The sequence below is a fragment of the Schistocerca gregaria genome, chromosome X, assembly GCF_023897955.1.
Source record: "Schistocerca gregaria isolate iqSchGreg1 chromosome X, iqSchGreg1.2, whole genome shotgun sequence".
NCBI classification, from domain to species: Eukaryota; Metazoa; Arthropoda; class Insecta; order Orthoptera; family Acrididae; genus Schistocerca; species Schistocerca gregaria.
The window spans coordinates 223690022-223707808 of record NC_064931.1 but is presented as its reverse complement, the minus strand read 5'-3'; the positions used below and the strand labels follow the sequence as shown (position 1 = coordinate 223707808).

At 42.5% G+C, this 17787-nt stretch overlaps 1 protein-coding gene across 1 annotated transcript in view; it reads left to right on the top strand.

Annotated features, from left to right (window-relative positions):
• Positions 1-17787, top strand: part of LOC126297987 (agrin-like) — a 187733-nt gene that overhangs the window by 84590 nt on the left and 85356 nt on the right. The window contains exon 5 of the mRNA XM_049989300.1: positions 8508-8642. Coding sequence (XP_049845257.1) covers positions 8508-8642 — 135 coding nt within the window. The remainder of the gene's footprint in view (positions 1-8507; positions 8643-17787) is intronic.

The window sequence follows — 17787 nt, the reverse complement described above, 5'->3', positions numbered from 1 at the left end:
TACCCCCCTTCCGGCGTCTTTGGGTTGGTGGCGGAATTGCAAGTTTCCGTCCAAAACCGACTGCGGTCGTGCGGGATCCGGAAGACATAATGGAGCACGCTTTCTGAGCCAGGCCTCCAGCGGCCAGAGGTGTGCAAATTCATCTTCCAGCCTGCCTGCCCCTATCTCTGCTACAACCAGTAGAACAGCCCAACGATAACACAGGAGTACATGTGTACCAAAGCACAGGTTGAAGCAGGTGAAATTGGGTTTCCGCAAGCTTGGCAAGCTCCAGGATACCCGTTCAGCCTGTCGCACCTGACAACAGGCTGCACTATCAATCCAACGTATATATTTGTTGAGGTATGGAGCAGAAAAACGAATAAACCATACTTAGAGAAGACTGAGGAGAAATTAAGAATTTGGAAATACATACCAGTCAAGAAACAGAGCGCAAATCCAGCGGGAGAGAAGTTGTCGTATGTTTATGAGGTAGCTTGAAACAAATCGGTAGGATTTTCGCAGTGCAAATTCTGTAGAACGTTACTGAACAATCATTCGGGGACCTCAAGTATGGTGCGACATGTATGTAAATTTTACCAGCAGCTTCTTGTTAGGAGGAGGACAGATATTTAGTGGCTGACAAGTGCGTGCACTTGAAGCTATTTAGCAGTACATAGAATTTCTAAATTTAGATCAAACATTGATTGAAAAAGGAAAAAATATATGCCTCAGTGGATATTAAAAACAATATTCTGGTGTTATACAACGTAGTGCGAAGAAAGCTTAGTGTGAAAGCAAAGCTTCTACTTTCAGATATATGCGTTTTATATTAACATTTTATGAAAAACGACATTCGTGTTTGCTACGATGCATTTGGGAAATTAGAGTAAACTGTTTTTGCCACTTACAATGAATTTAGCGAACGCGCAAAACACATACTAGAAAACTTAATTAAAATTTATGTAGCTGGCCTCATAATTGGCCGGAACATAGTAAGGTTACAGAAAGGAGACGTCAAAAAGTTCTCTTTACTTGGCGTTGTAGTATAACAGACATCTTTAGGTTTTTAGGTGCTCAAAAATGGTACAAATGGCTCTGAGCACTATGGGACTGAATATCTGAGGCCATCAGTCCCCGAAAACTTATAACTACTTAAACCTAACTAACCTAAGAACATCACACACATCCATGCCCGAGGCAGGATTCGAACCTGTGAACGTAGCGGTCGCGCGGTTCCAGAGTGAAGCGCCTAGAACCGCTCGACCACTCCGGCCGGCATTCAGTTGCAAAGACATGGATCTACTTACTACATAAAACAAATATTGGAGATGACATGATTGAGAATAGCCAGTAATAATCGAAAGAGAGTGAAATTGCAGAGAACACCGTTCATATTGGATTAAATAAATAACCACGAAAAGAGCCGAAAAGCAGAAAAAAGGGCAAATGAAATCCACCATTTTCTGGCTTACAATAACCCAAAACAAATACGTGTTTCACTGAATTTCGTCTTGTGACACTCAGGTAAAATAAGTATGTTTATCAACTTCCGAAAGCTGCTCATAACAGAGCTATGAAAACGTAGAGTACAAAATGTTACGTAGCGCAGCGTAGCACAGCGGGAACACGGGCAGGCAAGCAAGATTCCTTCAGCCTACTTCGGTTGGGCAGAGCTTGTGCTCGGACGGAAGTAAAGCGCCTGCCCATTCGGCTGATAACGCACGGCAGCTTGCCTGCCTAGCTAGCAGGCAAGTTTGGGCACGTCGAAAGAGGAATGTGTACACCTCTGCCAGCGGCTCTGGACCACAAGCGCCCACAGCCATTGCAGTATAGGATGGCCAGTGGCAGACACACAACCCGCTTGCACTCGGAGCCGCATCTTAGCGTGACGCTACGCAAACGCCATTTAGTAATGGCTCCAACAACATAGTTAATTCTTAGTACATTGAGACTCTTCTTTGTTAACATCGATGAGCTGGACTCTCTTTCTTGCTGCACTATTTGAATTAAATCTTCTTCTGCTTGGAGAAATAAAGATTAAGTAAATCCTCTGTTCTCTTGCGTTAACTCGTTCGCTAATCATTTCTGCTACTGTCCTGCTTTCTACGACAACAGTTGCTGCTCCACTCCGCAGCCCACCTCTCCTTACCATTATATACAAAGTTCTACACGACACAACTAATAGTAGAATCTTTTCTGGGTTCTACTGGCATGTTACACATGACTGATATCGAGTATTTACTTTCATATAACAATGGATGAATTATAAACAAATGATCTCTTTTGCATTATTTTTCATATGAAATACCATTGACAGAGTGTTCTCTGCGTTGCTCAGTTGCTGTAGTGTTGTAACGTATATGAATACTCATCATAGCAAATAAATCACTAGTGATGCTGAGATAGAAGCGATTGTGAACCCTTGTGACTCGGAAGACCATACATGGTTCTGAGAGTCAGTATTACGATGTTTTATACAGTCAGCATTCTGTCAACAATACACTATTTTTCTTCTATGGAATACCGGCTACGTCCACTTCTGCAACACAGCCACCTTTCTGCAGCCAAGTTGTCAAGAATACCACTGGAATTACAAGGTACACAGCCGCCAGAACTACTAACAAAGAAAGTTCATTTCAAATAGCACTTTATGCAACAACTGATAATTTAATTATGAAATGACAAACACTGAGATTAAGCGAGAGTTGTGCTTCAGCTCACAAGTAAACTAAGACGTCAAGATGTGGCTTGTGAAATTTTTTCAACTTATTTCTATTTGGAACAGTAAGAGACAAAGATGAAAGTGAAACTGCTAAGAATTATGGCACAAACAATAGACAAATTACACAGGAATAATCTACAGGGGAGTTCATGGTCTACCATTTTACTTCACGATTAATACTTTAGATATTAATTGCTGCCCAAAGAATACCAAAAGGGTCTTCAGAATGAAATTTCACTCTTTAGCGGTGTATGAGCTTAGTGTTGACTTCCTGGCAGAATAAAACTGTGTACCCAACTAAGACTTGAATTTGAGACTTTAAAAAATTTCCCAGGTCCGATTACCAGTCCGGCACAAAGTTTAAAACTCCAAAGACGTTCCAAAAAATTGTCATACTTACGTGTACGACAAATAACAACATCCAAATCATCAGTAAAGGTGACTAATAAAAGCAAAAAATGATCGGGTTCTGCAACAGACATAAAGGGATTGTTGACGCACTTTATCAAGTAACAAGTTCTTTGACCTGTAAACAAAGGACCAATCGCTGGCCAAAGATTGGTTTTTAGGACGCACAGGTAATGATACACACATGACGTGAGTTTTATGTACCTAAGTAGAACTCACGTCAGTGAAACGCAAATAAATTCGTAAGTGTGAGATTATTCTTAGAAGAAGCTGAAAACACTCATAAAGTGCCATACTGAAAAAGATTTCAACTCGGGAAAACTACTGGACTATGAATCACATCCATTAACCCGAATGTACTGTCCCACTACTGAAATGTAAAAGAAATGGAAAAAAACTATAAAAGTACTAGCTACATTTTCTGCTCATCAAGTAGTGACAGTAAGATGATTTTTTGGCGTCAAAACTGTAACAGACATGTTTACAAAACTCACGTCATCGATTTGTGTCTAAGGCGCGGCAGTGAATACCAACATTCGGTCTGAAATTTATAAACATACATGTCATTATCAATGTCACAAGTAATAATACGAGTTCATTAGGTAAACTAACCCAATAATAATAGTAGCAGAAAATAAGTTGTATGTAGCTGTACACAATGATCAATAATTCTGCTTCTGATCAATGATGAACTTTAGGAACTTATTTTCCGGTTCCTGCACACATTTAACAGATTGGATCACATTAACTCAGTGGTGTCAGCAGGGCGAGAAGGTGGAGGGAGGCAGTGGGTTCCGCTGCCCCTGCTGTCAGTTTATTTCGTTTACGAATATTAAAAATACCTCTACCGCAGGGCCTGCGTTTTATAACATAAAATACATGAAATAAATCACTAAAATAACATATAAATATCGATAAAATGGCATGAAAATGACACATTACAAATTAAATTGAGTTATAAAATAACTAGGTTAATGAAAAGCTTTATGGAAGGTAGGAAATTAAAGTGCAAAAAGGATAATTAATTTAAAAACACTGTTTCCCTTTAATAAATACGATTCGTTGTAAATGTACAAAAATTGTTGAGTAACCAACTTGCAGTTTATGACAGTCGGCATGCTGAGATTCTGGACAGTAAGGGGACGACTGTTGCCGGACACTTCAGCATTTGCTGAAACAAATAAAGAGTAGACTTTGATATTTTCCTTTAATTTCAAAAACGAAAGTAAAGAATCAACACATCAATATCAATACTTCACAACTAGAATTTACGTTGCATACAACATCGAAACAAAATAACGGTTGTTGCTTGTGCTAAAGTAGTGCTTTGACTTCAGCATAAATTATATTCTGCACCATGATTAATCGATGCATGTTAATAACTCTTCATGCTGCAAACAACGACTGAAAATGTGTGCCATCCGAAGTTGAATCACAAAGCGATACGAGACCAGTTATAATAAAATAAAAATTGAACCATCACAAACGCCGACTGGTTGCAGTTATTTTATAAAACTTCATTCATCACAGTCACAGTGTTTCATGACCATAACGTAAAAAAAATTATGTACAAATACACTGACGTAAAAATCCGCAACACCAAGAACGAGTTGTACACCATAAAAAGAACTTGGTAAGTGTGTTTCAACATGAGAAACATGATGTCCAATCAGATTTTGCGCCAGTCACATAAGAGTGAAGCTAAGAGATCCTCTATGACGATGCAGATCAAGTTTGCTTTAAAGACATCTTGTAACGGTCGTGATTGTTAGTTACCTTTCATATTGGACGTGGTGAACTGATGTTAGTCACATATGCGTTAAAGGCGACAAAAACGCCATTATCAATACCTCACTGAGAATGAACTAGGTCGTTTAATAAGGTAATAGGGTTATGAGAAAGTGGACGTCCCTTCTGCGGTACTGCAGAAACAACAGTGTGTGATTGCTGAAAGTGGTGGGTACGAGAATGTACGGACACAAGAAGACAGAGCTCCGCACGTCGATGTATGGCTCTGACGCATCGAGTCCCATTTCAGCAGCAATCTGAGCACTAGTTGGCGCTACAATGACACACCTAACTGTTTCAAATCGATTACTTAAAACACAGTTCCGAGCCGGACGCCCCGTATCGTGCATTCCACTGACTGCAAACCACTGCCATATGCGACTTCAGTGGTGTCAAATGGGAGCTCATTTAAGGGCAGGGTGGAGGTCTCTGACGAAATCTGGTTCTGCTTCGATGCCAGTGATTGGCGGTTGTTGGTTAGAAGGAGGCCAGTTGATAGTCTGCAACCAGCCTCTCAGCGAGCTAGACACATTGGACCTACACCTAGAGTTATGGCCTGGGGGTGCGATTTTGTATGGCCGTAGGAGCACTCTTGTGGTTATTCCACGCACTCTGACTGCCAACTTGTACGCCTATCTGGTCATTCGACCTGTTGTGCTGCCATTCATGAACGGCATTCCAGTAGAGTGTTTTCGAAGAGGTTAACGCTCGCCCTTACACCGCTGTTGTAACCCAACATGCTCCACACAGTGTCGACGTGTTGCCTTGGCCAGCTCGAACTTCAATCTAGTACGTACGAATATGGGACATCATCAGACGACAACTCCAGCGTCATTCTCAAATAGCACTAACCGTCCATGTATAGGACGACCAACTGCCACAGGCTTGGAACTCTGTGCCACAAACTAGCGTCCAGCACCTGTACAACACAAGGCATACACGTTTACCTGCTTGTATTCAAAATTCTGACGATTACACCGGTTATTAGTGCACCAGCATTTCACATTTTCAGTAGCTTTTCTCGTGCTTACATTTACCTGTGATCTTGTAATGCTTAACACTTAAATATGTTACCTAGACAAATATATTGAAAGAATTCCATGTCCCTGCTCTATTACATCTCGTAGTAGCGTCCATCCGATAGCAGTTTAGCAATCGCACTGTTGCCGAGTGGTATTCAAAACATGAAGTTTTATACAGAGCACTGTATCACCGAAAATGAACTTTGTAGTGCGATATAGGCCGTCTGTTTCACAAATTATTGAAACCGGACACTGAAAAGTCAGTCTGAGGAAATAGTTGATATCTTTGTGTGGGAAGAACTGGATGACAAATCAAATGGAACTGGTGAAATAACTAGGCTAATTATTGGTTCACAATCATTGTCCAACCAGACGCCGACAAAGACAATGTATATTCATACGCAACCTCTTCTTGTAACTCATAAGTAACTATGGTTACTTGCCCAGTGTTATCTCTTCTTGCAGCTGACCCAAAGAATTGAGAAGTGTTATTGAAGCATAATTATGCTGCCTTTAGATATTTTGTGTGTAGCCAGTATTTCGTTACACTTTAAAGTTGGTTGGTTTTGGAGGAGGAGACCACACAGCAAGGTCATCGGTCTCATACGGATTAGGGAAGGACGGGGAAGGAACTCGGCCGTGCCCTTCCAAAGGAACCATCCCGGCATTTCCCTGGAGCTATTTAGGGAAATCACGGAAAACCTAAATCAGAATGGCCGGACTGCGGGATTCAACCGTCGTCCTCCCGAATGCGAGTCCAGTGTGCCAGCCACTCCACCACCTCGCTCGGTGTTACACTTTAAAAACACTTGATCTTGTGTACTTGGGAATCGATTTTATTCCCCGTGCCACCACACAAATAAATAAATTAAAAATCGCAACTCGTCTCCAGCCATCCACTGTCCCGTGTCTGTTACTGTGGGCCACTGTGTAATTGCAACTGTATGTGACCCTGTGATCAGTGGTAATTTTAAGGGTATCCGACCTCGAATGTCCATAGTAGTGTTTGCTCGAAAATGGCTGTAGTGTACCAGCATTCATTTACAGCAGCTTTTCTTATCGATTAGAATCCTGCTGTCACCACCGTTCTTATGTCATGTCATACGACTGCTAGTTGCTAGTTGGATATCATTTCCTGTTCGCGTCATTAACTTCATTGGGAACTTGACTGACAGTGTGACACTGAGAAAATCTAAACACAGTAGTTCCTTTCTGCTATTCTACAACATATACTCGTCGACCCATTCTACTGCACTAATTCCATACACTCGACTGCCACATACACATCACTTCAGTATCATCAGGTATTTGAAGTGTGCAGTATCACATAACTGCAATGTTTACAGGTTCTGGCGTTAGGAACTTGCTTATTAATAATAATGATGCTGTAACTGTTGGTTGGTAATATTTACTGGTAAAATGCAACCTAACACCAGATTGCGTACTTACGGCTATCCCGTGTGGCCATATTTCAGTACGACTTGGAAGGAGAGAAAGATTATTAATTGATCACCGATGCGTCGGTTCACCACTCTGTTCAGGAGACGTTATTACGCAAACGGGTTTTCTTAATTGACCTTTTGACCCGGATTGTCTTCACACAATCAGAATCTTCGATGAAAATAGCTAATTGACCTATTTTAATATAAAAATGGAAATGAATGAAAATTAATGGAATTTCGTAACAGAAATATTAACAGATCAGAAGTTGAACACGTTAGTGGTCTCCCGAATACAATCGAGACACCACGATAAAGAGCGAACCCGTAACGAAGCTCAGATAGAATTTGAACATCATTTTTGGTTAGTGAAAGAAAATAATAAGTAGAAAATTAATGCATAGTAAAATATTGATATGTTTTGAACAAATTGGCTTCAAACTTCTACACATTGACAAATACAGAATAAATGCAAGACTTATATCTAATATTTCTTTTGTAAATAATCGATGCTTTGTCAGTCCGTTTCTTCTTAAAATTAAATTTCCTTGAGTGTGCGTAAGTACATTGTATCCACATCCGAGTCACCGACATGTTTGTTCGTCGTTTCACATTTTTTTACGCAAAATAAAAATACAACTTATAGCAGTGCTATCTAGTACGTCTTAATACGTCGGCGACCAAAAGTACAAGGAATAATGAAGTCTCTAGAATATTTCTTAACAAAAGATATATTGTTCTTTCTTCTGTTTTGCAGCTTCATGCTATCAAGCGCTGCACTAATGATTTTAAGTATCTGCGCCCAGCACGTCATAGTGTTTATTTAGAGTATTTAAGTGCTGGGCGCGCGTCTTGGTATAGACACACATTAAAAAAAAATTTCATCTCCTTACTCTCACGCTGTGATGCTTAGCATCTATACGAGTTATAGCTCGTTGGCTGTCCTTTTCTGTAATGACAATTATCTCATGTGCAAAGTATCTGAAAGCCAATAATATTGCAAGGTCTCTAAAGCGAAATTAAAGAGGTGCCTGATGTTTCTACCAGTAAGAGTAGATTAGAGTAATGTTTTCTGGATTTTGTCTGAGCGACAGTATTCGACAGGAAGTGAGACTCTAGCGTAGCGGTTGTGTTTGAATGATGCAGGGTCACTACCAGGAAGCTGCACTGGACAAGGCGGGTGCTTGTGCCGGCCAGGCGTCGGTGGCTCCCGCTGTGACCGTTGCCTGCCTGGCTACTGGGGCCTGGCCACCATCTCACAGGACCAGCAGGGATGCCTCCGTGAGTATTCAACAAGTCTCCTGCTCACGTACCCTCAGCATAATATCAAAGCACGTTTACCACACACATGACCTAAAGCATTATGAACCGCTGTTTAATACTGTGTTGGTACATCACTGGCACAGTATACAGCCGCGACGGCCGCGATGGCATGTACTCCAGCATTCTAAAAGCCGCCGGCCGGAGTGGCCGTGCGGTTCTAGGCACTACAGTCTGGAACCGAGCGATCGCTACGGTCACAGGTTCGAATCCTGCCTCGGGCATGGACGTGTGTGATGTCCTTAGGTTAGTTAGGTTTAATTAGTTGTAAGTTCTAGGCGACTGATGACCTCAGAAGTTAAGTCGCATAGTGCTCAGAACCATTTGAACCATTCTAAAAGCCCTTGTTATCTTTTCGGAGGTATATGGCACCAGATCTGTAGACATTGGTTACACAAAACCATTAAATTACATACTGGTGGTTAATGGCCGCAGATCTGGCGCTCTATATATTCCCACATGTGTTCCATCGGACTTAGAAAACACGAATTTGACGGTAAATACATCAACGTGAGTCCACTAACACGCTCAGAAACCACTAGCAATGTATAGTATTGTATTGTATTGTAACCGGGGACCTAGAAACGATGGAGAGGCTCCGTCCCCGCCGCAGCCGCAGTGGTCCACAACCCCACGATGACTACCGCAGTCCACTTCACCCCTCCGCCGCCCCACCCCGTCCCAGGGTTATTGTGCGGTTCGGCCCCCTGTGGACCCCCCAAGGAACGTCTCACACCAGACAAGTGTAACCCCTATGTTTGCGTGGTAGGGTAATGGTGGTGTACGAGTACGTGGAGAACTGGTTTGCGCAGCAATCGCCGACATAGTGGAACTGAGGCGGAATAAGGGGAACCAGCCCGCATTCGCCGAGCCAGATGGAAAACCGCCTAAAAACCATCCACAGACTGGCAGGGTCACCGGACCTCGACACAAATCCGCCGGGCGGATTCGTGCCGGGGACCAGGCGCTCCTTCACGCCCGGAAAGCCGTGCCTAAGATCGCACGGCCAACCGGGTGGGCACTGGTAATGTAACAATTACAGTTTCCTTGCTGGATGATACCATCGTCGTCAATAAAGACAACAGGAATGATGCGATACATTTGGTCCAGATTAACGTTCACGTAGTCCAGAGGCTTGACTGAGCCTTGATTACTACCATAGGTCCTATGGAAGACAAGGTGAATGTCCTCCAGTAGCATAATACTCCACCACCAACCTGCGCAAATGGTTCAGTGCATGTTTAGAGCTGCTGTTCGCCTTGATGATGACGAATCCGTAGGCGATCATCTTCCTGGTGTAAGAAAAATGGTAACTCACCAGCCCATGCGACATATTTATATCGATACACGGTGAAATCCTGATTTATTATTTTGTTGGGTGAAATCGTAATACGTATGGGGCACATGCTTGAAGCCCCTTGTTCATCAGTGAGCTCTGAAACACTTGTACCTCCATGATCATTGTACTCTTCGTCAGGTCTCACTCTAAACGCCACATACGCGGCTTTATAGACACCTGCATGCTCTGTAATGCAGAGTGGATGTCGAATATCTCGTCACCTGCACGTTGTTTCACGGCCTTTCATCCACTTCGTCAGATCTGACTCTAAACGCCACATTTGAGGCTTTATAAACACCTGCATGCTTCTGTAATGCAGAGTGGATGTCGAATATCTCGTCAACTGCACGTGGTTTCACGGCCTTTCATCCACTTCCGTAAATGGTCATGGCAGAAGCATGTGAACAGCCAATGACCTTTCTACACTTCCGAGATGCTCGCTCACAGGCCCCAGGCCGTAACAACGCGCTCTTTGTCAGTATCATCGGTACATTAATTGCCATATCGCCACCAGGCAGCATTCAGTGTATCAGTGAGCAGTGTTTATACTTCTAGAATGAGATTTTCACTCTGCAGCGGAGTGTGCGCTGATATGAAACTTCCTGACAGATTAAAACTATGTGCCGGGCCGAGACTCGAACTCGGGACCTTTGCCTTTGGCGAGCAAATGCTCTACCACCTGAGCAACCCAAGCACGACTTACTCCACGTCCTCAAAACTTTAATTGGTAGAGCACTTGACCGCGAAAGGCAAAGGTCCCGAGTTCGAGTCTCGGTCCGGCACACAGTTTTAATATGCCAGTGGTTATACTGTTTTGCTCATCAGTGTGTTTATTAGTTCGCTGTTGCGACTTTATACAGGGTGGTCCATTGATAGTGACAGGGTCAAATATCTCACGAAATAAGCATCAAAGGAAAAAACTACAAAGAACGAAACTCGTCTAGCTTGAAGGGGGAAACAAGATGGCTCTATGGTTGGCCCGCTAGATGGCGCTGCCATTGGTCAAACGGATACCAAATGCGTTTTTTTAAAAGTAGGAACCCCCATTTTTATCACATATTCGTGTAGTATGTAAAGAAATATGAATATTTTAGTTGGACCACTTTTTTCGCTTTGTGATAAATGGCGCTGTAATAGTCACAAACTTATAAGTATGTGGTGTCACGTAACATTCCGCCATTGCGGGCGGTATTTGCTTCGTGATACATTACCCGTGTTAAAATGGACCGTTTACCAATTGCGGAAAAGGTCGATTTCGAGTTGATGTGTGGCTATTGTGATCAAAATGCCCAAAGGGCATATGCTATGTATGCAGCTCGGTATCCTGGACGACATCATCCAAGTGTCCGGACCGTTCGCCGGATAGTAACGTTATTTAGGGAAACAGGAAGTGTTCAGCCACATGTGAAACGTCAACCACGACCTGCAACAAATGATGATGCCCAAGTAGAGGGTTTAAGCTGCTGCCGCGGCTAATCCGCACACCAGTAACAGAAAAATTGGGTGAAAATCGGGAATCTCAATAACGTCGGTGTTGAGAATGCTACATCATCGGTTGCTCCCGTACCATATTTCTACTCACTAGGAATTGCATGGCGACGAATTTGAACATCGTGTACGGTTCTGCCACTGGGCAAAAGAGAAATTACGGGCCGATGACAGATTTTTTGGCACGCGTTCTATTTAGCGACGAAGCGTCATTGACCAACAGCGGTAAAATAAACCGGCGTAATATGCACTATTGGGCAACGGAAAATCCACAATGGATGCGACAAGTGGAACATCAGCGAACTTAGCGGGTTAATGTATGGTGCGGCATTATTGGAGGTGAGATAATTGGCCCGCATTTTATCGTATTGCCAAGTATATTGAGGTTCATGGACATCATTTTGAGCATTTATTGCATTTATGTGGTATTTACAGGTAATCACGCTGTAACAGCATGCGTTCTCAGAAATGATAAGTTCACAAAGGTACATGTATCACATTGAAACAACCGAAATAAAATGTTCAAACGTACCTACGTTCTGTATTTTCATTTAAAGAACCTACGTGTTACCAACTGTTCGTCTAAAATTTTGAGCCATATGTTTGTGACTATTACAGCGCCATCTATCACAAAGCGAAAAAGTGGTCCAACTAAAACATTCATATTTCCTTACGTACTACACGAATATGTAATAAAAAATGGGGATTCCTATTTTAAAAAAACGCAGTTTTGACCTATGGCAGCGCCATCTAGCGGGACAATCATAGCGCCATCTGGTTTCCCTCTTCAAGCTAGACAAGTTTCATTCTTTGTTGTTTTTTCGTTTGACGCTTATTTCGTGAGATATTTGTCCCGGTCACGATCAATGAGCCACCCTGTACACTGCCACAAAGGTAAGATGACGGTATGTATAACGGGGCAATCAAATGAAAACAAAACACCCATCACAAGAGGATCATTGTATCGCTGCATTAAAAAGTAATTATCACACTCAATAAGACATTTATTCCACTGTGAGACGAAACGGTACACTCCTGTTTCGTAGAACGCAGTCGACCGCTGACGGATTCACAACCGCACCCACTCATGCAGTTCCTCGTCCAACTTAGGCCGATGTCCACGCATGTCTTCCTTCAGGTCGCCAAAGAAGTGAAAATCATACGGTGGATGACCCAGGCTGTACGTACGACGTAGCAGTGCTTTCCAACCAAATCCCTGAAGCGGGAGGTCGGGTGTTATCGTACAACAGAATGATTTGGTCCAGTAGCATTCCGAAAACCCGACGCCAAACGACAAAGCCAATAGTGGAAACATCCCACATCTCTGTTACCAAATAAATAAAAATGCGTTCAAACATATTCCGATAAAGCCATTATGATCTTCTTCATCGACTGCAGGGGTGCTCGTGGAGGTCCTCGAAGGTGGAACCACAATCAATGAGCAGCGCTGTGAAGACACTTTCCAGAAACTGTGGTGCGCTATAAAGTCAAAGTGCCCAGGAACTCTGTCGGACAGAATCATCCTGTTGCACAAAAACGCCCTCCCCCAAACTGCCAATCAGACGGAAGCCACGCTTCAGCTCTTCGTTTGGAAAAACTGCAACACCCTCCGTACAAACAGAATCTTTCGACGGGTAATTTTTAACTCCTTCGCTATATCTGAAGAAAGATATGTGTGGATATCGGTTTCAGCCGGACAAGGATGTGGAAGAGTGAGTGCGGGTGCTGATCCGTCAGCGGCCTACCGCATTTTACCAAACAGGAATTGAATGTCTCGTCTTCCAGTGAGATAAACGTCTTAAATCATGTGGTAATACCATTTATATGAAACTATTAAACCGTTACCATGTAGCGGGTGTACGGTTTTCATTATATATTTCATTAATAGAAATAAGCACAGTTTTAACTTTCAATATATATATTCATGGCACAAAAAATGTTCAAAATTAACCTACTCAAGAAAAATTTTACCAAGAAGGTGTGATAGGTTACGCAACAACTAGCGAGTCCCTGGACACTAGGATTGCAGTAGCGACCAGCCACAGTGACTAAGAAGTGTCTCCGTATCAGTTTAGGTATCGCACTGTTGCCGACTGGTTTTCAAAGTATGAAGTTTTATACAGAGCACAGTATCACCGAAACTGAACTTTTTAGTGCGATATGGGCCGTCTTTTTCACAAACTATTCAAACTGGCACTGAAAAGTCAGTGGGAGGTAATAGTTGATATCTTTCTGTGGGAAGAACTGAATGACATATCAAATGGAACTGGTGAAATAACGACCTTAATTATGAAGCAGCTTTATTCAATAGCCACATTTACATTTCCATACACTTTTACTCTGCTGAGAAGTATGCTTCAAATATAACAGCGGATAAAGGAGGAATATCCTGTCCTCTTCTCCCACCATTATTAATACGTCTGCTTCATCATGCCTTAAAATATTACAGTAGTAACCTTGAAACGTCCCCTTAGAAAAATTGTACAAGATTGTGCTTAAACTGACACACAATATTTTTAGCGCAACGCAATCTGACTTCCAAAAATCCCTACAAAAGAATGGCCCTGACTAACATTAACCTATACGTTTCACAAATCACTTACCTCACAAAAATCTTCGTTACTCAAGCTACTGCAATACAGCGAGCGCCCCTACTGCCAGCTAAATAAAAGATTCAAACTATGGAAGGCACTAACTACTGATAGGTATAGTTAGCAAATGAAAAATTTTAATAGAGAACAAACAATGTATTTACCTTAGTAGTCATAATATATATATCACTTCATGACTCCAATTATTACAAATTTCAAAACTCCGCCATCTCTCTCCCCACATCCACCACTGCTGGCGGCTCACCTCCAACTGCGCAACGCTACGCACTGTTAGCATCCAGCTGCCGCTGCCCAACACTACAATGGCAGACAACAATGCAAACCAGCCACAGACTGCACACGGCACAGCCAGTGATTTTTCATACAGAGCGCTATGTGGCGTCACCAATAAGAAAACATAAATAGCCTACTTACAACCTATCACTTTGTTATCGGGTTCACTTTCTGCTGTCCTCATCTGTCGATAGCCCCTCATCCAACAGAACGCAGAGTATGGCCTATGTTACACTGCAACAGAAAAAGAGGCGGTTGAGATATTAAAAGAAAGGGACTACTCCAAGAAGCCGTATTGGCCCCTCTGTTACACAACGTTTGTATCTGTAAAGACGATACACCGCGACAACAGGGTACGCAGTCTCTCATCAATGCGGAGACACGATTACCAGATCTCAAGGAAAGAGTTTAAAGTAGCAGAACTAAAATCCTCGAATATATATATTTCTCGCAGAAAAATCTGAGAAAGAATCTGAACAAGATCCAATGATGCAGTTGTAAGGTGTCAGGCAAATCCAACACCTTCCACGAAAACCCTGACATGATAAGCAAATCTAGTAGTATGTCACATAACTCCGAATAAATCGTGACATTAAATTAACCAAAGTAATACAAGTAACGAGTGAGCAAGTGGAATGCCACAGACTAACACAAGAATGCCTAAATGCATGTCGTACCTTCCCACCGTGAGGCAGACGCAGTTCCGAGGGGAGAAACGAGGACAGAAGCCGAGAGCAGAACCGTGTTAAGCTAGAAGGCCCTCCACGTCGCCAGCCTTCCTCTAAGTCTACCACCCACACGTTTTAGCGTGAGACTTTTTCGCGTCTCTGTTACGTCAAGGACCACCCCCCAGCCCATGTTAAAGGCTAGAGCCCTCCAGAAAAACAGTACAGGTCTTACGATAATACAAAAAGGGCCACTACCACCCGCAAATTTTAGCGTGAGATTTTTCGCGTCTCAGGTACGTCAAGGACCACCCCCCAGCCCATGTTGAAAGATAAAGCCCTCCAGAAGAACAGTATAGATCTTACGATAACGCTAAAAGGACCACACCAGCTGTAGGTTTTAGCGTGAGACTTTTTAGCGTCTCTGTTACATTGCAAACTTTAAAAACATTGCCCCACCACGAAAAGTATAACGTTTATCATTGGATAGACAGAATTTTTGTAGGCGGAGTTTAAGGTTATCATTGAGACCCTGATTGGTCAGATGAAAACACAGCCAGATAGTTTTTTAAACCAACTTCGGTAAATTGTAGTAAGGAGAAGTTAGGAGAGAGTTAAGTTCCGAGACGGCGAGCTACATGGCTGGTGCGCCGGCCGCTGTCGCCCTGACGCTGCCTAAACACCGACAATGTAATGAACGCACGCGATGCCGCATTTTTGAGCGCATCAGGCTTCACTCAGAACTGCAGAAGTCTCATCTGTTACACCCCCTTTTTTGCGTAATACTAGTGTTGATCGTTAATTAAAACTCATGGTGTTCACAATTGCCACTTGAAGAACAGATCTGAAACGCGATGATTTTTCTTTCATATAGTTATTGAGAAGCCACATCAGCCACTGTAATTTACGACAAGTTAGATAAGTAATTGAAGATAATTGAGGGTCACTGTAGACCATTTTGATAGTTTACTCTTTTGTGAAACTTAATTTAAACCTAGATTATAGATGTGATATGGCATAGGTCATCCTTCGATCCATTGTAGAACTTGGAGACCCATTCAGGGAATATTCGTTCACATTTTTGTTGAACGCAGTTGGTTTTTACCATCCTGTATTAAAACATTTCCTTTTATCAATAGTGCAATTTATAAACGATGTTTTGTGAGTAGAATAAAATTTCCAATGGTAAACTTAACTGCTTTTTCGACGTTATTTTACCAGCTAACTAAAAATAGGAAAGCTTTGAACCCTTTCCACTAAATTTAGTTAGTATTAAGATTCTTTTACAGGGAGTGCAGTGGAGCTGACGCTGAGATCATTTAGTATTTCGTTATATCATCGCTAGTATCACTGTACTCTTCTGAATTCTACATGGTATGTGTGGTCTGGCGTCTCCTTACCAGCAACACGTCCCAGGTTCAAACTAGTTAATTCCCTAAAAAACACGCTCAGAGCGTCGTTGCGCGAAAGTGGTAGGGACACACGATATAGAACAAACTGTCTAAACAGATGAATGTTTAGACAGTTTCAATCCCCGCAATAAAAATGCCAAATAGAAGCTTAACACCAGATGGGGGGACGTAGCCCTGGAACATGAATGTCATCCCCCCTGGAGGTCAGACAGGTCTGTACTGTTTTTTTTTTTTTTTTTTCAAACACACATAGCAATTAATTAAAGTATTTTCAAGATACTATCTACTGAGGAAACTAAGGCACATCATGGGGAGCGCACCCCGAGGTAATACAAACAACGGCTCTGTCTCAACGTTTTGCAGCGGAAGAACATGCTTCGCAGGTGTGGGAAGCGTCACCTCACTAGAAGCGAGTATGTTGCCCTCTATGATGCAGCAAGAATTGTTACTGGATGCATAAAAAATGCACCTATGATCGCTGTTTACCCACTACCCAGTGCAGAGCCACACCAATTTAAGCTCCAGAACAAGAGAGCACGATTTAAAAGAAGATCCAAAACGTAAACTATATAACCATACTGTTCACAACTCAAGCCTGAGGCCGAGGAAGAGTTTTCTCAACATACCTACACTCCAACAATGGCACCGTAGACCAAACGCCTAAATCTATGGCAGGAGACACGAGTCACTCCTACGTACGAATTGAAAGAGTGATTTTCTGGGACATACGCTCACACATCCTACCTGGATAACACTCAGTCGTCAAAGATAAGAAGTCTCCGAATGCAAAATACCCAAACAAATAGGGATACGCAGAAGGCGACTAATGCGGATGTAACGAAATCCAAATACAACATAACCTTCTCCCCTGCACACTCTTGTACGATGCAGTGCACCTGCAAGACTTGGTTTTATCAAAGTACAGCGTTGTAAAAGCTGCTGTATACTGAAGAGGCGACATTTAGTGCGCGATGGATATGGAAAATAAAGTAGAGTAAGTACCTATGAATATTACACATCTACACTGATATTCATGTAAGGATATCAGAAGAATTACCTAAAAATTACTGATGTGGTCTATTGAATCATAGACTCTTATGCCCAGTTCTACAGTTGGGCCCTGAAACACATGAAATTATACATCTACATCTACATTTATACTCCTCAAGCCACCCAACGGTGTGTGGCGGAGGGCACTTTACGTGCCACTGTCATTACCTCCCTTTCCTGTTCCATTCGCGTATGGTTCACGGGAAGAACGACTGCCGGAAAGCCTCCGTACGCGCTCGAATCTGTCTAATTTTTCAATTCGTGATC